Below are 21,211 nucleotides of genomic sequence, written 5' to 3' on the forward strand. Positions count from 1 at the left end.
TGAGGGATGCCTCAGTGTTGAGGGTGAGGAGCTGATGTGAAAGGTGGTAGGTATACAATTATTTATGGACTTTATAAAGCGTGTGTTTAATCGAGGGTGCCTGCACTAGCAGAATTCGAATAGAAAGTTTGAGTAAACAGCCTGGATGTAAGTGGTTTCTTAAAATCTGTCAGCTTGGTCTGACTCCATAGATGACAGGGGAGCAAGTTCCACTTTATGCAACATCAAAGGCAAATTACCTACATTCTTGGTATATTTTCAGATCTTAGAAATCTTGAAAAAGTGGGCAGAAGAGGAACTTAGGGTATAACATATAAATATTTGTTTAATAAAGTCTTAGCTTGAATTATGAAAAACTTTTAAAGCCAATACAAAGACTCTTGAAAACAATGAAGACAAATCCTTTAAGTCCATTATAAAGTAGTCCAACATTGTGCCCTGCAGAGTAAGTAGGTATGGAAACTAGATGAGTGAGACCCACCTTTTCACATGAAGATTGAAAGAACACTAAGGAGTTAGACACTCCAGATATTAAGCCACCTAAAAGTAAAAGCTTTGTTGAGCCTAAAACCAATTTAGATATATAAACTGTAATATTTTGAGAGAATAGAATTGAGCTACCAGGTGGATTGTAGACCAGCATACTCGAGATAGTAGAGCTTGCAGTGGGGGACAGAGAGAAAGACCGCGTTACAGCCTCTAGAAATGTCACTAAGCCCAGTGATACATTCAAGTGATCCCCGAATAAGACTGCAATTCCATCCCCTGTTTGACCCAGATGGTCATGATGAAGTATTCTATACCTTAGAGGAGTTACTAGTGAATATCTGGACCAAAGGCATCTTTGATCCAGGTTTCACTTACAAGAAAACATCTAATGTGTGAGCCTCAATAAAACTGAAGATCCTATCACAGTGCTTGGAAAGGGAGCGAACATTTAATCTTATTATCAGCAGTTACCATCCCACAGGCAGGCTAGAGGGTCTTTCCGCGGGATGGTCTCAATATTGAAGAATACCACCAGAACCCCTCCTAAAGACACACAGCACCGGATCTAGACACCCTTCATAAAGGCGCCTGTACCTGCTGTCATGCAAAAGTGCACGCAAGCAACCACGAGATAAATGCAGCAAGAGTGAAGTACAGTAAATGTTGCTGCTTTTTAATTATTTCAAGTGATTTGACCCAAACACACTCATAGTGAAAACTCTCTTTCAGGCGAAGCGATCAAAAGCGAACAAAGGAATACAAGTCTGAGCTTGCAGAGATCAACAAGAGGGTGAAGGACAGACCGTTTCTATTTGAGCAGATTACAAAGGTAGGAGAAGGGTGAATGAGCTACTCTTAGCTTTATGTTGTGACATTGAACCCATTTGTATCGGTCACAGAGTTTCATTTCTAGGATATTCTGCCAGTATGGGTATCTTGTAAGGAGGATTGATTTTGTTATTAACAATGACACGCCTCCCTTGAATCAGCCCTTACCACATTCCAGTTGTAAATGACCCTCTTCTTTCTGGACATATGAACCAAGACACCGGTAACACAACTCACAAGGCCCAAGTGAGTGGTGGTGTGGAAGGCAAAGTGAGACAATTGGTGTAATTCTGTAGATGATCATTCATAGCCATTACGACTTAAAGAGATTAACTATAATATCCTTTCATCTAGTACATTTTATTTGTGTTGCAGTGCCAGCATATAACAATGATCCTCCCAATATCAGCAATTTGTCACTAATGAACTGAAAACACAACATTTAATTATTTCGTTTGTTCAGTGCCACGGCGTGAAATGTTGTTGAGCCTTTAACCTGGGCAGTGATTTATTGCTCTCCATTGAGAGACCTTCTTATGCTTAGAGTGGGTGAATGCAGCTGTACTTCCTACAGCTGGATTGTCCCCAGTTACACTCCCATTGTGCTTTAGAAGTGAATACGTTTTCACTCTTTGTGTTTGCACCTGTCTGGGGGTCCCTTGTCCACCCAAAATGGAGAATAGCCAACAGCTTATTTCTATTGTCCAACAGATTTCCTGGCGAATAATCACTTGGGAAGGTTTGGGTTACTACTATTCTATGACATAATTTAAGTAGAGAGTGTAATGGAAAAGAACTCACACTGAAATAAAGTGGATGGCCAAGATGGTCCTTTTGGACTGAAAAAACTATTTGTCTCTTTCTTAAAATGCTAGAAATTGTACTTCATTTCATGTAATGGAAAAGTCAGTGCTGGCCAAATGTGTGTGACACTGCAGCTACAAACCTACAGGAGAAGATTCTGTGAATCAGAACAGCTATGTCTGCCAAGCCGGGTCCTCTTAACAGCATTATAGGACCTTGGGCAAAGCAGTGCACTGGGCCCTGCCTACACAACCACTCACATGAATAAAAATGACAATTATCAATACAATAAACATATTTTTGGTACCTCCAACAAAATCAGTGTTGACATAAAAAAACAAAACATGCTGTACAGCACAGATTAATCAATACAAACAATTCTGGGCAACTGCCCGGCGTGCCCACACGTTAAGATGGCACTGCTGCCAAGAGAGATTAAGCATCCATTCTCCTAAATGCATAAAATGTTGACATTTAGAGTGGTAAGGACACATACAAGCTACAATGACGTATCTAACTAGTGAAAATCTTCCTGAGCATCTCTTTCAGGGGGGACCTGTCAGTGCATCGATCCTGGACAGTAGTCTGTCTATGAGTTTGATATTTCATCCGATTTCTGTTTTTAGAGAGATGCAAGGAAGGACGCGGAGCGTCGGTACCGAAGCACGTTGCAAGAGGCAGGGCTCACTGAAGACTTTGTGATGAACAAAGGTTCACTTCCCCCTGACACCAGTGAGGAGGAGCCTGAAGACCGAGATGAATCGCATGACAGGTACTCAGAACAGGACCGGGTTGTGATTTTACTGCTGGTAGCTTGTGTAGTTGAACTGCTATGAAATGACCACAAGGTAGATTTATATCAAATTGAGAAGTTTGAAGACAAAAGACAGACTGACATATAAATGAAGAGTGGCACAAATTATGCAGAAAGGATAATGATTTTAAGGCAGATGGCAACATTTAAGCAGCGGCAAGCAGTCAAGGCGTACCTAATCTCAAAATTGGAAACAATTATATTTTTGTAAACTTAAACTGTAGGACATATCAAGAGCCAGAATATAAATGTGATTGCTGTGCGAGCAGTACATGTTCCAGTCCACATGGGGCCTTTTTGCTGAGAGCTAAATTAAACACAACATAAATAACTTGCTAACATACCTTCATTAATCTGTTACTCACCTCCCCATCATTATTATTTCTCTACAATAGAAAAGAAAATCGTTACTTACTTCTAACACTGGTTCTCAATCATGGCTATCTACGTTAAAGGCATAAAAACTGAGTATCTCCCTCTGTCTTAGCCTAGATTGCTTTTTCAACAGAACGAATAACTCTTTCCAATTGTACATCATGAAAGGCCTATCCTAAAGCAACATTTTCATTTGATTTTTACTGTGCTATTAAAAGATGTATCCCCTTTGAAATATTACATTTTACAAGCATATGAAGCCGCATTACTGACCACAATGTCCCCTCCCCTTTTAAAAGAGAAAAGGAAAGGAAACCATGTGCACTGGTACACAGCATCACATAGAGGAAACAGTCATCTGCACTGACACTTTACGGCAACCGTGGACCTCCACGGGGAAAGACAGCAGCGCAGTGGCTGCAGATCACTTTCTCCATTCTACCAACGAACTGAAGCATCTAAACCTGACAATTCTACCTCCATTACATTGATTCCTTTGGTGAGGAAGGTAGGTCCTTCATGAATTGCATGAAGTTACCTGTGAGGGAGACCTAGCAGTGCAGTTAAGCATGTCTTTGGCATTCATCCTGAGTTCTTATATTTAATAATAAACTTGTCTGTTCTGAAAGGAGACGTGGGAGCCATAGGGACTAGAAGCAGAAAAAATATGCCACACTGGCATGAACACCTAAAATTATAAAATTACCCAAGAAGGCTGAGGTACAAGTCAAGGTAAAAAATAAATTAAAAGGTTGGCTCCCTTTTATACTGAACGTCACTTGATTTTATTTTAAAATTGCAACTGAGACACAGCCTTGAAGTCAAACAAGGAAGCACCGGCTTCTTACACTTGTGGAAAGCAATGGAGTCCTGTCCCAACCAATTGTTTGTTCCTTTTTGTGACATAAGGAACAACTTCTAATAGCGCCATAAGCCATCTGCTTTTTAGGTCTCGCCTGACCCAGTGCATGCGATGGTCTGGCGAGACTTATTGAGAGGGCTCCAAAAAGTGCTACCAGGCCAGCCTAGAGCTACGGTGCATGTGCGCGGGCTGCGCTTTACCGCGATTACGTTCACATTCGCGGCCGCACGGCCGCTTAACATAGCCAATAGGTCTCGCTTTTGGGACCTTATGAGTATTTAGTTATGCAACTGTTGCATGGCTAAACACTTATAAGGTCCCGAAGGCGAGACCTATTGGCTATGCCAATGCTTGTGGAGCTTTGCAAAGAAGCCTGGGTAGGCTATAGCATATTTCATTAACGAAACCTTTTGCTCAATAGTGACTTTGTAACTCAGCTAATATTGCCTTGGCACCATGAATGCTCATTCTCATGCTCAGTCGCAGAGAACTAGATAAAGAAAAAAACGACCAGGAACCAGTGAAGGTATCTTCAGCTAATCATTCGTCTCAAAAGGTGCACAGACAACCCTGCTTCAATTTAAGAGTACTTATAGCTGTATAAATCAAAAACATGTACATTAGAAAGATTTATAGACCAACGTGAAGGCCACCAGGAAGGATACGCCAAGATTTCACAAGAGCTACAGGTCCCTACAAATTGTCAAATGTCAATAATATGACATACTTTGAATGACAAGGAACATAGATAAAATATATGTCTGGGTTTTTAAAGATAAGACTCATTTGGGTGCAAATAGCAATGTTCAACTTAATAGCGGGTAGAATATCTTCACCAGAAGGTGAAGCTCCCTCCATAAATTATTTAAACACTTACAATCTTGGAATGATGAGAAACCGTGATGCCGGAAGGGTCCTTTAACTCGCTGTCCTAGCATGGACGTTGATTCACCAAAATGCCTGGGGTAGCGGAAGTGACATAATATACCCTTTGACCGTAACGATGTCACAGGAAGTGACATCATATGACCTTTGACCCTGCATCATCCCAAGAAGTGATGTCACATAACGTTAATCCTGATGACATTATAATAGTTAACATTGCTGAAGTTACATAATTGCTTAATTAATATTATATATTCTTCTAGGGGAGAACGAAGGGTGGGGTTTTCTTTTCCGTAAGAAAATATTGAAAAAATTGACTTTAGTGCGTTTTGATGCACAATTTTCACATAAATTTCCTAAAAAAGCATAGGCTCTAAAAAAAACACTCACTTAATTTTCAAGTCCTTTCATGATGTGCCAAGCTACTGAAATCTGACAGTCCCCATGAGTTTACCCAATTAGGGTTTTAAAATGTAGCATGAGTGTCCACCTATATCATTAAATACCTCCATTACTAGGGCCAGCATGTTGCCATGGTGGCCCCTTTTGCCCGAACATTACATACAAAATGCCAGTGCCAGAATGTTCCAAATACTGCTTCTCTTGCACCATAGAGGTCTCTTATGTCAAAGGTTCTTCTAATATTTCAAGGACCGTATTTTGTCATGGATGGCCCCATGATCATTCCACAGTTGTTTTCCCATATGCCAAGAATTTCATCCAATATGCCATCACAAGCAATTTGTCAAAGGTGCCAACTATGGCAAGAATTTCCTTCAGAAGGCCAGCGCTGGCATTTTTTCTGGTGTGCTCCATGAGAAAAGTTACATACATAGTGCCAGCAGTAGCATTTTGCTGTGGGTATCTCATATGCAAGTATTGCCTATAGTGCCGACATTTTGTCAAGGGTGCTTCTATAAGCCAAGAAGCATGCCATGTCCAACAGCAGACAACACATGCTCGCTTACATTCACTTATTCACACTCATTCTATCATTAGCACCGACTTGCACTCATTCATTTTCATCCTACTCGTGCACTGTCTCACCCTGAATCACTCATTCGCACTCTCACTCACTCTGACTCACTTATACTTACTTACTCATTTTGAGATACTCATGCACATCCACAATCCCATTTACAAACATACATGCTTACACATGTACACGCTCTCACCCACATGCAAGCACACAACCTATATAAAAGAAATTTTTAAAAATATGTTTATTAACATTTTCTTAATTACATTATAGAAATATTGTATAGTAGCAAACTAGGTGCGACGTCAGCATCATACATGAACGACAATAGTGGACAATCAAATAACTGTATCATATTCTCATACATTGTTATGGGCCACTTCCTATTTTGCAACCCGTACACCCACCTTAGGGGATCATTGTGAATCAGAGAGTGAAAGTCCATAATGTGCTAGCCATGGCTTCCATATTTTCCAAAACGTTTTTGGGCAACCCCGTGCCTTATAAGTCGTCTTTTTCCCTAACATATACATATCCATGCTTTTTTCCATTCAATCAGAGATGGGTTCGCCACTGCCCCCCCACGTCTTAGCCAGGTCTCGTTTCACCACCACTAATCCTCATTGAAGTAGGGTTAACTTTGGTTTGGGGAGATCAATTTCTGTGGATATCCCCAGCAGAATAAACTGGGGATTGAGCCGGATCGTCTCTCCCAGGACAGTTGCCAGTTCTCTCAAGAGGGTGGCCCAATACTGCTGTATCTGAGAGCAGTCCCACACTGTGTGAAAGAATGTACCTGCCGGCGCCCTACAGCGCAAACAATCAGGTGTTTCCGCCCTCCCTATTCGGTGTAATCATGCCCTGTCAAAGTACGCTCTGTGCAAGTACTTTAATTGTATCAGTCGGAGTCTGGACTTAATGGCCACCTCACCTGGGTGCATCAGCGCCATTTCCCAATCTAAGTCTTCCATCTCACCTAACTCTGACTCCCATTTCGCCCGCAGCTTCTGTAAAGTGTCTGGCTTGTTATTAATTATTTTCCTATATGAACAGGTAACCGCCTTCTCCGCGAGCTCCCCCATCAGGAGTCTCCCCTCCAGGGGTGCATACTCAGGAACGTCAGCGGTGTCTATGTGTTGCGCTCGCCATGCATGAGTCAACTGCAGGTATTTGTAGTGTTGAGTCTTGTTCATGTCATATTCAGCCTGAAGGTGTGAGAACGTGACCAGCTGTTTTACGGTGTAATATGTCCTTAATTTGTGAAATGCCTAGTAAGTCCCATTGTTGGAAGCCACGTAGTTTAGTGATTTCTTGTAACATGTTACCTACCCAAAGCGGGGTTTCCCTAGTGATTCGGCCATCCCATTTCATTTGTCGCTCAGCCTGTTTCCAGGCTGTTATAACAATCCGTGTCGCTGTCAGGAGTTGAGCAGCACCCTTCCCCCATATATGTAGTGTGTGTGTGGGCGCTTGGTAAACTGCGTGCGTTCAAGTACGTACGTGGGATGATCTCTCTCTGCGTACTGCCATTCATTCACAACAACTAGGTGGGCCGCCAGTAAGATGCCCGAAGGTCAGGTAGGGAGATACCGCCATTGTATTGATTACGTTGTAGCGTCGCCAGTGCTATCCTCGGCGGCTTCCCATCCCCGTTACGACAGTTGTGCGGTCACTCGTAGGGTCCATTACATCGTTAAAGTCTCCCCCTATAATGTGCGTATCTGACCCGGCCTCTAATAAAATCGCTGCAAGCTTATCCATCGTTTGCCTTTGGAGCTGGGTGGTGCATATACACTAATAAAAGTGATGTGTCTTCTATTCCATATCCCTTTGATCGCAACATATGTGCCATTAGGATCCGTCCAAGTGCGTTCTACTCTAAAGGGCGGGTTTTTCCTGATGAGTATTGCCACGCCCCTTGCCCCGGTGGAGAATCCAGCGTGGGCCATAGTTTTATAAGCATCCCTGCCTATGAACCCACATTGAGTGCCTTTCAGGTGCGTCTCTTGTAGGAGAATGACATCAGGTTTCAACCTTTTAAAATATATGCGGCCACTAGTCCCCTCTTAACCTTGTTCCCCATCCCATTCACATTCCAGGAGAGGATAGAGTACATTCCTGTATTAGATGTAGCCATTGTGGTGATGCAATGTGTCTGATTTAGCAGCGGGTCCCTTACCCCCTCCCCACTGCTGTCGATCCCGCAATATCATGATGTATGCCACCTCATCGTTTCGCCACCTTGTTTCAATGTATGTACAATTTCTCAAAACAAACTATCTTCGCCTCCTGCGACTCACTGATATCCCGCAACCAGGGGAAACCTCCGAAGGGTAGACACACTTTGGTCCTCACGTGCGCTATGCAAACACAATATGACTAAGGCTCACCGGTTCTGGGGGAGGGTTTTTTTTTTTTTTTTGTTATTCTGAGATTGTATATTGCTCATCTAGCAGGGACCTTTGCCCTGTGTTTGGCAGTTCTGGACACTTGCTTCACTGACGAACTCTTGTTTCGATCCGCATAGATTTGGGGTGGATGGGTTGGATCCGGGGAGGGGTATGGCTTTAATTGATCAAAAACGGGACTGCATAGGGTCTGTAATGTGTCTCTTTAAATGCCTGAAACTCAATAAAACAAAGTTAAACAAAAAAAAACCCCTCACCCCAAAAACTGTGTCTAAAATAACGAACAACACCCGTCATGCCCCCCTCTCCACACTCTTCAGGCACCCCCACCACCCCTCAACTAGTAAACGGGACAACACAATTTTATCTTTCTTATCCAAGATGTCAGTGAAGATCCAGATCTTGTTGCTCCACTTTTTATTACACTAATAGTGAATAATAAACTATTATTCAGTATTAATGTTATAAAAATGAGCAGAAAACGAGGTTAGAGCTTTACTCTGCTAATGCGAGACATCCGTGTGTTCTTGGCACTGATTTTGCCACCTCGATGGCCAGCGGTCACAAAGGCAGGGGTAGCATGGGACAAGCTAGGGGGTCACAACTGTGACCCCTGGCAACCCCTAAATGATCTCCATGTGTCCTGGCAGCTAAATCAACTTTAATGGAAAAGACTTGTCAGAGTCAGTGAATCAGACGAGGAAAAGCTATTCCATACTGTTATAGAACATGAGTTCTTTGTATATTAATAGCTGAGGTTGCCTCTTTCAAAAGACCACAAAGGTGTGATAGACGCTATAGGTATCCTTGCTTAAATAACATCAGAAGCAAGACTGTTGTACTAAGTGCTGTAAATCACTGAAGAGTGCAAGTCTCCTGTTACACCTGAACTCAAGAACCAGACTACATCACACACTCTGCTGAGGCCTTGACAATCAAGGGGCTCAGAAATAAGTGCATATTAAAAATAAAATGCCCAACTCAAAGATGAAAATATGGTCTTAATGCACTTGGACCGGAAGACTGAAAGGCTGTGTAGTTCCCATATTGCTGCCACCAGTTCTTAATCTCCTTTCTGATTTGTGATGAGGAACTGTGGAACATACAGGGCATCTAGCAGAACGTCCAGATATAACTGAATAGCATTGACTGTGTGCCTTTGATGCTGACTTGTCACTGAGACCTGGACCTAGGTGACCTCACAGCTTCTTGACTATATAACATCATGAGACGCCTTGAGCTATGGGGCATTATGAGGTCTAAGAAATGGAGAACTGCGATTTCATGGACCCTTTATGGAAAGGAGCTTTTCTGGCGCCTTGGACATCAGGCAATTATCTTGGTTTGGTCTGTGCCCGAATATGGTTTGTTTGCTGTAGTCGAAATCCAAACCGTTGCATTTGGTACATGTATGAATGGATCTCCAAATTGCTGCCCTTCAAATGTCCGCTATATGACTATTTTAACTATTGTGCTAGGTTTTCCCCTTGTGGAATGTGCAGTGTTTTTTTAGGCAAAAGCCTGTTCTCTTTTTGGTTGCAAAAGGCTATACAGTACACAATCCATCTGAAAAGCAATTACCTGGATGAAGCTAAACCTGTTTGACTGGCAAACTAAATCACAAATAGTTCTTTCGATTTCATAACTCCCTTAGCTTTATCTAAATAGAAGCACAGCATCCTTGCATCTCCTATGTGTGTGCGTCAAAGAGACAGTCAGGTGTATGTCACAGTCAGACGCCAACGTGGGCAAGAATGCCAGGTGGGTCTCTATTTGACTACCATATTTGTGTGAAAGCTGCCTATGGTCCCATGGAAGGAAGGGCCTCTGCAGGAGGAAGACCTTTTTAATAACCTACATTTAATACTTGAAGTGTAAAACAACAAAAAAGCAGAACTTGGAAATGGCTGTTTCTGTAGGATACAATAGCAGGAGGTGTAACTTAATAGAAGGGAACTGCTGTCCTGACTTTGCCAAATGATGGCAAAATGACATGGCTGGTTCTTGGATGTGGATTGGCTGATGTTTTTTTGATCTCACCAGATGTAGAATATGTTATCCCTAGTTTGTGGAATCTGCAGGCAATGTATGGGCCATTTGTTTCCTGAGCTTGCAAAGCTATTTAATTGAGGAAAACCCCATTACGAAAAATACATTAGCTAAAACCTTGTAGTTCAAGACCCACTGAAGTATTCTGCTGAGTGGGCTGTTTCAATGACTGATACCTGAAAGGCGTAGCCATTGATCTAGAGATTCCTCGCTACATGCCACCACCAGTTTCTGCCTCGAAGAACTGGTCTCTTGGTCCTGTACCCCTTGTTTGTTGTTATCAAAAAATAGTCTTACTTCTTGTTTGGTCATTTTAAAAAACAAAAAAAACAGGCTCCTTCTTCAGATTCAAAGAAAATAATTCTGCTTCCCATTTCTGTAGCAGAAATGACAGAACTTTCATTTCTGCTCGAAGATAGTCCTGATGGGACGGGCATCTTCCTCTATGGAACAGTAGTAGGAGACTGCTTGAAACCATGATATTGCCAGTATTTTTCACCCATCTATCTTTTCTTTTCCTGGAACAGGATGGGAGATGCTACCCTACCAAAGTGGGTAACTAAAGAGGGAATAATTGTTTCCTAGTAGCAGGGAGCTTCCTTGCTGCTGAAGATGGTTGTTTTCCACCTTGCTGCTGAATGTTTTTCACTGTTATTAAGACTGCATTGGCCAAGTTTGTTGACATTGCCCGGTTGCTTTCCTCTTGGCATCTCTAATGTGAATTTTGGGATTTCCTTCCCCAATCCATCGAACTGTTTCCAAACCATGTGTTTTCTCCTTAGTATGTAGACCAATAAGCAAGGTATCTGACAAAAGTACATTAATCATATTTTCTTTGAGCATCAGGTAGAAGTCCTTTTAAGGCAACGCCAGGAAGATCTCTTTAATGCCAACCAGTGAAACCTTTCATGGGCTGCCAAGTCTAAACAATTAGGTGACACACTAAGATTAAAACCTTCTCATTCAGAAACTCCTGAAAGTATTGTCTTGGTGCATCTCATCTGTGAACCACTGAATGGACATTTTGTAACATCATTGTGGTATTGCCTTGACCTTTCACAGATTTTGCTACTGATCTACACGCATTTCTTCCCATAGCTTCTAGCTGCGTGCTCTCCTTATCTTGTAGTAGTGAAGCCAAAGGAGCAGATGAATTCATTTTACAAGCTGCCTCCACTATGACAGAATCTGGGCGCGCATCAAAGTGGAATCCTCATCCAGTATCCATTATAGTGGAGAGAGCAAGTACCTGTGAGAAGGTTTAGATCATTTGAGTAGCTTTGTGCAGCAGATTTAGTTGTTTCAGAAATATTTCCAATGTAGATAAAAAAAACAAAAAAACTCCTGGATCAATGAATGTGGAGAGCTGAGTGGTGCTTGTGGTTCTGAGGTTTCAAAGACAACCAAAGATGTTGGAGGAGCCACTAATTGGGAAATTAAGCTTGGACCCCCAAGGCCCTTGGCTAAGACATCAAGGAAGGTGGTCATGTTAAAAATAATAATAACTTTTATGGAAATGTTGATTTTGACACTGGTGCGCAAGTGTCCCAGTATGGAAAGTTTCTGTTTAAAAGGTATACTCATTATATTGTGTAGTCGTTCTCTTCCATTCTTCTCCCCAGAACCTCCTCATCACACTTATCTCGCTCGCCCCATTATAATTAAATTTCCGATTTTATTGATTTATACAGATAAATAGAAATGAAAACCATGTATTTTACTGCCTGTATTCATTTTTAAATGTGGATAAAAACGGAAATGTGATTTTCTTTTTTTGGGGGGGGGGGGGGGAGTGATTCTAAATCCGGTCAGTCATGACTGCCAGGCCAATAGATGTGGAGATTGACAAGTAAGGGGTTTAAATAGATACATACAACCTTGATACTAAAATGGTCACGTTTTGATATTAGTGTATTGATTTATAATCTTTAGGTGTTCATATCAGGCATTCAAGCACGATTGCACTTTTATCAGTTACATAACTGTAGAAGTATACTAGTTTCAACTTAATTTGTTCACAAAACCCAAAATAAATATAGATAAATACAGATAACATTAGCAAAAAATAAGTATGGATGAATACAGATGGAAATGATAAGGAATTGTGTAATGGTGTCTCGGGGGTCCTGCTGGAGTAATAGGTTATTGCAGGCTTACTCTGACGACGCCTCTCAGAGAGCTGGAGGGTTTCTGTTCTTTTGGGCATGTTTTGGCCAAAGCTCATACTCTTGACTGTGTAAGTCCAGACTTCAGACCATGCCTGGGACACTGGTATCTTTATCTGCATTCTACCCCCAATTTATCTCATCCACAAACAGGAGGTGCACTTTACAAAAAAAGTTAACATGTTCCATCATTTCCCTGGAGGAAAGATAACCTCCTGAAAAACAGCCTTTTGAAGAGAAAAAAAGTAAGCTTCTGTCTATAAAACACATCTAGTTTTTGTGAAAAGATTTACCAGGAAACTGAATTTCTAAACGACAAATGAGACAGAAAAAAGCAATTGGCAATACAAGTTGAAGGATATTATAGTTCCTGGCTTAGTGATGCTGTGTCCAATTTCTGCTCTAGTGAGCTGCTGCATATCTGGCCTTTATTGACCTTTTCCTTTTCAAATAACTCAGGAAAGTTTATATGGGCAGCTAATTTTGCACAAGTGACTTTACATTTTAATGTATTTTTACAACAAATAGATGAAATGTGTTCAATACAGCCTACTTGTAGACCAGTTACAAGCATTGGCAATGCCAATAGGTCTTGGATTGGCTTTGCTGTTTGACACCAGGCGTTGAGAAATGTGAGCCCCTCTCAGTGAGTGCAAATTTAGTATGTTAATAGGAAACCCTCATGCAAGTGGTGTGTGTTTTTCTTCAAAAAATATACAAGTGAACCAATTGAATGCAAAGTGGGGTTCCCGCATCCCACTGGTTATGATGTCATACTGATCGATAATAGAAGGCATGCTTGAATCAATAATCTGACCTGTACTATATTGATTCACAGAGCGTATCCATGTGAAAGCTCTTGTCTTTGTCCTATTGTTAAAGGAAACATGGTAAGACACACTATGTCAGACCCTCTCTATTCATTCATAAAAACATTACAGCATGATAGAACTCGCCGGTGTGGTTTTACCTCTGACTGGTTTGTGTTTTGCCAGGAGTTGCAAAGATGTCACTAATGTTGTCCGCTCTGGCGTTCCATTTGGAAGTTAATTCCCCAACATGCAGAACGGCATTCCTTGTTTTTAGGAGCCAAAAGTGTACAGAGGTGGAGAACTCCGCTTAATCTCCCAAAGGTCCAAGAAATGTCGCATCTGTGCCCCCTCATCCTCCCTTTCTGCCATTGTGTCTCCTGGAGTGTAATGATGGTCAGTTTAATTGATGCTGGTGACGTACAAATAATTTATCCAAATACACGCTCTAAAGCTTTAAAATAAAGGTGCTACCATGCTGGAATGGTGTCAAAAGAATTGAACAACTACCCGTGTCAGATAATCTGTAAATTAATTAAAAACAATGTGGTAATGTTATTTACAAAAACCTAGTTATAAGCAGACATAAATTATTGTTGTCACACATATATAAGGTGGTACCTTGTGGCTTGCCCGACCTCACTGTGGCGACTACAGTGCACTTTACCACACCCGCAAGGGAGCAGAATAGTTTCACATCCCCCGGCAGCAGACTGCGCATGCGTTTATCAGGGGGAATGTGGGGCAGCGCAAGGCCAGAGCGGCGTGTGAATGGGAGCAGAGTGAGCCTGCCTGAGGAAAGAAGGCTGCAACTGTGCAGTGGCTGAGAGAGCAGAGGGTATGGCTTTGAGCCTGCACAGCCAGTGATAAGACAACTACGGCTTTGCATGCATTAGTGCGCGTGCAGACAAGGGAGCGAGTGAAAACATGAGCGCCCGTGAAAAGCGCTCTTAATCTAAGAAAAAAGTAGTCCCAAAACATTTCTTAAATGGGACAAGTGTAAGTCTACAAATAATGGGGCGGTGTTCTATGTGTGGGACCAGCCCATGGAAAGGAAGGACAAAAAGGAATGATTAGCCCCTTAAATGCAAGCCTTTTTAAAGGACACCCAAAGAAACAAAGGAAAAGCAATGGGTTTGCTGTAAGCCCACAAAGTATATACAACATGGCTCAGAGAGACGACTCAAGCGCTGCCTAGGCTTGACCTAAAAAGGGCTTATATTTAGAAAAACAAAAAACTTCTTATAAAAAAAAAATGTATATGTTGTAAAGTGCTCTGGACATCATTCTTTATATTCAGTGTTTATAACTTTAAGACTTCACTGATAGTTAAGAGAAGAATTCATTGCTGAAGTGCCTCAGCAGACTCTCATCACAGGTAGGGACTCTAATATGTACCATGATGGGGCGTGGCCAGCAACATGGCCGAGTAAGACGTGCTCCGCGTTAGCTCCGGTTGAGCTGCTCCAAATCCGGCGTTAATAACGTGTCCGGCAGTCCCGAGGAGAAGGGATTGCCACGGCACCAGATTTGCGACAGACACAGAGTCTGGGAGAAGACGTGTGCGGCGACAGGAACCCCGGGATCGCGAGGCGCTGAAAGGCAGGCGGCGAGGCCGAGGGGCAGCAAGATGGCGGCCGGTCTCTGAGCGCTAGCAGCCTGCAAAGCAGCCGAGTGGAGTGTGGAGTAGGGAGACGGGGGGCCGCCTGGACGCATCGAGTGGAAAGACAAGGGGCCGCCGAAACCCCCGCAAACACACAGTAAGCGGCGACGGCCTGGATTGGGGAGACGAGGGTGATCGTCGCCTACCCTCTGCGCGGCCGCGCGCGAAGGACGGCCAGGGCCCGCAGCAACGGTAAGCACTGAGAGACCCGGCTTGACAGTAGAGGGACGCCGGTAAGACGTCCGCCACACGGAAGAGCCGTCCTGGGGTGCGACCGGTGGTCATCTGGGGAAGATGGGCGGCACCTCCCACGACGGGCGCAGGCTGCAGCAGGCCCGAGAGAAGGTAGAGCCTGACTGGTGGTAAGTGTGGAGAACGTGGGGCCCTGGATGTCTCTCCCCTCGTGGTGGCTGAGTCGAGGACCCGGACCTTCCACCCCGGTTAGTGGCCAGAGAACGGACCCCCCCCCCCACCACCCTCCAGAGAGTCGGAGAGCGGGAAGGTGGACCGGCACGGGGAGTGGCAGTGGTGGAAGCGCCACAGCGGGGGAAGGTGCAAAGAGGATTGGAGGGATATATACCACTGCCGCACCACCGCCGCCGGGATTTGGCCACGGAGGGGGGCCCCTACCTAACGCATACACGGCAGCAATAGCCGCCCGACCACAACGCGCCACACCGGCGGCATCGTACCCGCGAAGGGCATCAGGCAGGCGGACACACGCAGAGGAGGATTCGGCAATCGGAGTGTGGCCCCGTAACGCCAGTCACGGAGACTAGGCCACAGAGGGCAGCCCAAAAACGCTCTACCGGGGTAGTTAACCCCAAGGCAGCCAAGCCCCACACAGCCCAGCCCACGGAGGACAGCGGCGCCCAAAAAGTCGGGGCCGATACTGAGGTGACGCTGCGGCGGTGTACTGCGGAGAGCGGAGACAGCTGGTGAAGAGCATGGATGACTATGCGCGTACTCGAACGCAAACAGGGGCGGCACCTCGGCCCCCGGCCCCCCGCTCGGACACGGAAATGCTGATGGACGCCATACAAGCTTCCAGGACTGACATCCACGAGTCGAGGGCAGCGCTGGAGGTCAAGATTGGAGAGGTTGGCTCCGAAGTGACACTGCTGAGGCAGGACTTCCGTAACTTGTCGGAGAGGGTGCAGACGGCAGAAACCCGGATAAGTGAAGCGGAAGATACCCTCACCCATCTGCGGAAGGACATGGTGGAACTATAGGCCTCGCACAGACAATTGCTATGGAAGGTGGATGACGCAGAAAACAGGGCGAGACTCAACAACCTGCGATTCGTGGGATTTAGAGAGGGAATCGAAGGGACGGACATGGCGACGTACCTATATAACTGGTTGAAGAGCACCTTCCCAAAGACCCAGTTCTCAAACTGTTTCGTGATTGAGCGGGCCCATAGGGCATTACTGGTGAAGCCGCCGGTGGGCGCACGACCACGCCCTGTCATCACACGTTTCCTCAACTTTGCGGACCGGGATCTGATATTGCGAGAGGCTCGGAAAATGGGAGAGATACGCCACGAAAATACAAACATTATGATCTTCCCGGACTACAGCCAAGAGGTACAAAAACAGAGACGCGCCTTCGATGCGGTCAAAGCGAAACTAAAAGACCTACGCATTATATACATGCTGCTCTTCCCGGCGAAGCTCAAGGTGATATATGATGGCAGAACCCATTTCTTCACACACCCCGAAGAGGCCTGGCAGTGGCTGGAGGACCGATCCACACTCCGTAGACAGAGATCCGAACGAGGTGACGGTCGAGAGCGACCGGCCGGCACTGGCGCACGGCCCAAGGCATCGGCGACATCACAGACCCGGGGACCGACAAGGCAGAGAAATGGGAAGAGGTCGCAAAAGACGCCATACCCGGATAGTGGCTCGCCGAGACGCCGAAAGCAGGACTCCCTGTCACCTGGAGGGACTAAGATGCCGGGATCTAGATTTAGCTGTTTGGCGGGAACCGGAAGCTCTGAGGAGGAAGACGATATAGATGGACACGCATCTGAGAAGGGAGAGGCGGAGAAGAGCTCCATGCACCCGCTGGAAGCAGCGATCCGTGACCTAGAGCGAGACACAACGGGTCACGCGGAGGACTGGAGACCAGACACCCAAGACTCCCACTCTTGAGTGCAGACAGACTGAACTGTAAAGATTGCAGCCTACAACCGATGGAGCACGCAAGTGGTTACACCCCCCCTTTTTATTCTTTGTTTGTTTCTCCTCTTTTCACCACTGTACTTGTGTTCTGGGGCTAGGTGGATCAGGAATGTTTTAGTACTGACCACATAGAGAGTACACGATAGGTTGACTACAGGGGGGATTGCAAGGGAGGGCGACAGGCCTACTCCGCCAGCGGTCCTGTTTCCGTGGAAATTGGGACTGAAGGGGGGGGGGAGGTATAGGGGAGTGATGGGGGTTCGCAGTTTGGGGGTTTGGGAGTTGGGGGGGGGAGGGCTTGTTGGTGGGGATAGGGTGGGAAAGGGACGGAGACAGGTCAATGAAGGCACACACGACACAACACGGGGCCTCACCGCCAACAGGGAGCCATCACACCACTCATCACAGATGGAGACGCAATGCCTGACGCCCAGGTAACTCAGGAACTGGACCGGGAAGGGCTCTCGATCCTAACGTGGAACGTCAATGGGCTGGGTAGCATAATCAAACGAGGCCTGGTAAACGCATACATTAAGAAGCTAGGCCCAGACTTTGCGTTATTGCAAGAAACACACCTTCTGGGGAGTAATTGTGGATTCCTAGCACGAGGACATTACAGGGTTCTAGCACATGCGGGATTCACTAAAGGTTCGAGGGGAGTGGCAATCCTGATAAGGAAAACACATCCGTTTAGGGTGTCACAGACGTGGACGGACTCGCTGGGGACATATGTGGGTGTCCGGGGCATGTGGCGAAGGAAAGAATACACAATAGTGTCTGCCTATGCACCACCTAAACTCCAGGCAGCCACGTTGAAAGGGGTCACGGAAATACTGCTCGATACGTCAGACACTGTGCAGGTGCTTGGGGGCGACTTCAATGACGTGATGGCCCTGACGCTTGACAGAATGGGAGAAAGGGGGAGTGACCCGCCCCCGACTGCCCTTGCCGACATGATTGAGGCTATAGGTTTGACGGATCTTTGGAGATGGTTACACCCGGAAAGGCGAGAATATTCTTTTTTCTCTGGTGCCCACAAGGTGTACTCCAGACTGGACTAAATCTTCATGGCTCGACACATGCTGGCGGGGGGGGATTTAGCCGAGTATAAAGCGAGGGGTTTATCGGATCACTCCCCCCTTGTGGTGAAAATAGGAAACCGGAGACAAGGACAGGGGCACTGGAGGGTATCAGCGTGGGACCTGCAGAACTCAAAGGTGCTGAGGGGCATACGAGCAGATGTTAAAGTCTGCTTAGCCGAAAATGAGGGCTCGGTGTCGTGGCCTGTGACCCTCTGGGAGTCCATGAAGGCGGTCATGAGGGGTAGGGTCCAGGATAGGATTGCAGAAGAGAATAGGGAAATGCAGAGGGAATTGCTGACACTGGAACGCCACATATTACAGCTAGAGAGAGAATATCACATTAGTCAGGCACGTGGGACACTCCGTCAGTTACTAGACGTTCAACGGCAATACAGGGATCTCGCCACGTGGGAAGCCAAAAAACAGGCGATGGCGACGCTGCACTGTCTATATGACGTTGGAGACAAGTCGGGCAATTTGCTGGCGTGGTTAAGTAGAAAGGAGAGGGACACGAGGTGGATAGAGCAGGTGAGAGATGCACAGGGGAACCTGGTGCGTTCCGATGCTCAGATCTCGGAGGCGTTCGCGGCACACTTTAGGGCATTTTATGCGGCACGGGACCTGGGCACGCAAGAAGACGCACTGACGTACATGGCAGATCTGGACCTACCAGTGCTCACAGCTGGGGACCTCAAAGAGCTGGAGGCTCCCCTCACGTTAGACGAGGTCAAAAAGGCACTGACCAGGCTTCGGGTGGGGAAGGCACCGGGCCCGAACGGGTTTCCGGCGGAATTATTTAAAAGGACGGCGGACCTTCTGGCTCGCCATTTGCTGGCGCTCTTTGAGGGAGCGAGAGAAGAGGGGAGCCTCCCCCCGGACCTGCGGTTGGCCACGATCATCCCGATCTTTAAGGAGGGGAGGCGGCCGGAGGAATGCACCTCATACCGCCCGATCTCCCTTCTTAACACTGAAGTGAAACTATTGGCGATGGTGCTGGCCCTCAGGCTGCGGAAGGTGCTTCCGGGATTGGCCCACTTGGACCAGACGGGCTTTCTCCCAAGCAGAGCGACGAGACTTAATCTACGGAGAACGCATAACTGGTTGCAGGAGTTGAGTGGACGGCAGGACCCCCACTGGTTTCTTTCACTGGACGCAGAGAAGGCATTCGATGCGGTGCATTGGCCCTTTCTGGAGGGGGTCCTGGGACGCATGGGCTTCGGACCCGTCTTCCGCCAATGGATACGACTGTTGTATACGGTTCCAAGAGCGCGAGTGAGAGTAAATGGGGTCACCTCCGGGGATTTCCCTATCTGCAGGGGCACACGGCAGGGGTGCCCCTTGTCCCCCCTGCTTTTCACAATGACCATAGAGGTACTGGCGGCAGTAGTCAGGCAACACCCAGAGATTGGGGGTTTTCGAAAGGGACCGCAGGACGAGATAGAGGAAAAAATATCCCTGTATGCGGATGATGTCCTTATCTATGTTACCCACCCGTCGACAACGATCCCGATAATCTTTTCGGAGCTGGAGCGGTACGGGGCCCACTCGGGATACAGGGTTAACTGGCACAAGTCGGTACTGTACGATCCGAAGGGGCGAGAGCAATGGCCGTGTCTTCCGGGCAGGCTCCAGACAACGAAAGAAATGTTTCATTATATTGGAGTGTTTCTAACGCTTGACCGGAAAGTCTCCTATGACAGGAATATAGGAAGGGTTTTCAACAACTTCATAGAGGACGCGAACAGATGGCGACAGCTGCCGCTTACTATCCTGGGGCGCGCAGCCATGTTTAAGATGATGACGCTGCCCAAGTTCCTGTACGCATTCCAAAATGAATACTATCCAGTCCCCAGAGGGGTTTTCCGGGAGATCGACTCAGAGGTCCGTAGCTTCCTTTGGTTAGGCAAGCAACCCAGGGTAGCGCTAAAGACCCTGCAGAGACACCAATATAGCGGGCGGATCTCACTTCCTAACGTTTAAACCTACTACTGGGCGGAACACCTAGTATCCATTAACGACTGGTTCCATGTCCCAGCCACACAACCAACATATGCTTTAGAACGATTCGCCATGAGCACACACTCATACAACCACTACCTCTATGGTGGTAAAGGTGCGGGCGGCTATTAACGGCAACTAGACTCACCCTGGCAATATGGAAAAGGGCGAACCGGGTGATTGGATGGGATCAGAAACTTACTAGACAAACGCCTTTGTGGCACTGCGCGTGGTTACCGGAACTGAATAAGTTGAAAGGGTTCAAACAATGGGACACCATAGGGATTTCGACATTAGGGGACGTGCTAGTATGGGGGGAACTGAAGTCATTCTCGGTACTTAAGACGGAATTTGGCCTACTCCCCACGCAATACTACAAATATGCTCAGCTGACGCATGCATGAAGGGCGGGAGGGCTGCAGACGGCCTCACTCCCGGAATACGCACCCCTGGAGGGGCATCTATTACAGGAACACATGATAGAGAAAGCGGTGTCCCTCACATATCGGACCCTCATGAACAACATGCCCGACACTCTGGGGACGCTTAGAGACACCTGGGAGAAAGAAGTGGGTGAGATGGATGAAGTGGATTGGAACACAGTGCTCATGCATCCACGAGAAGTGGCGATTAAGTCTCGGCTGCGGCTGATACAATTTAATATCCTGCATAGGACCTACTTTGACAGAATACGATTATACAAAATGGGGAAGATAGGGGACACAACCTGTCTGAGGTGCGGAAGGGAGGGGGGGATTTCTATCACATACTCTGGAACTGCCCACAGATTCAGACATATTGGCGAGGGATCCTGG

General features: G+C 46.2%; 1 protein-coding gene across 1 annotated transcript in view; it reads left to right on the plus strand.

Annotated features, from left to right (window-relative positions):
- The window catches only part of FAM161B (FAM161 centrosomal protein B), a 120,448-nt gene that overhangs the window by 86,373 nt on the left and 12,864 nt on the right, over window positions 1-21,211 (plus strand). The window contains exons 7-8 of the mRNA XM_085626783.1: window positions 1,219-1,318; window positions 2,748-2,893. Coding sequence (XP_085482909.1) covers window positions 1,219-1,318; window positions 2,748-2,893 — 246 coding nt within the window. The remainder of the gene's footprint in view (window positions 1-1,218; window positions 1,319-2,747; window positions 2,894-21,211) is intronic.

This window comes from Triturus cristatus, chromosome 9 (assembly GCF_964204655.1).
Source record: "Triturus cristatus chromosome 9, aTriCri1.1, whole genome shotgun sequence".
In the NCBI taxonomy this organism is placed as follows: Eukaryota; Metazoa; Chordata; class Amphibia; order Caudata; family Salamandridae; genus Triturus; species Triturus cristatus.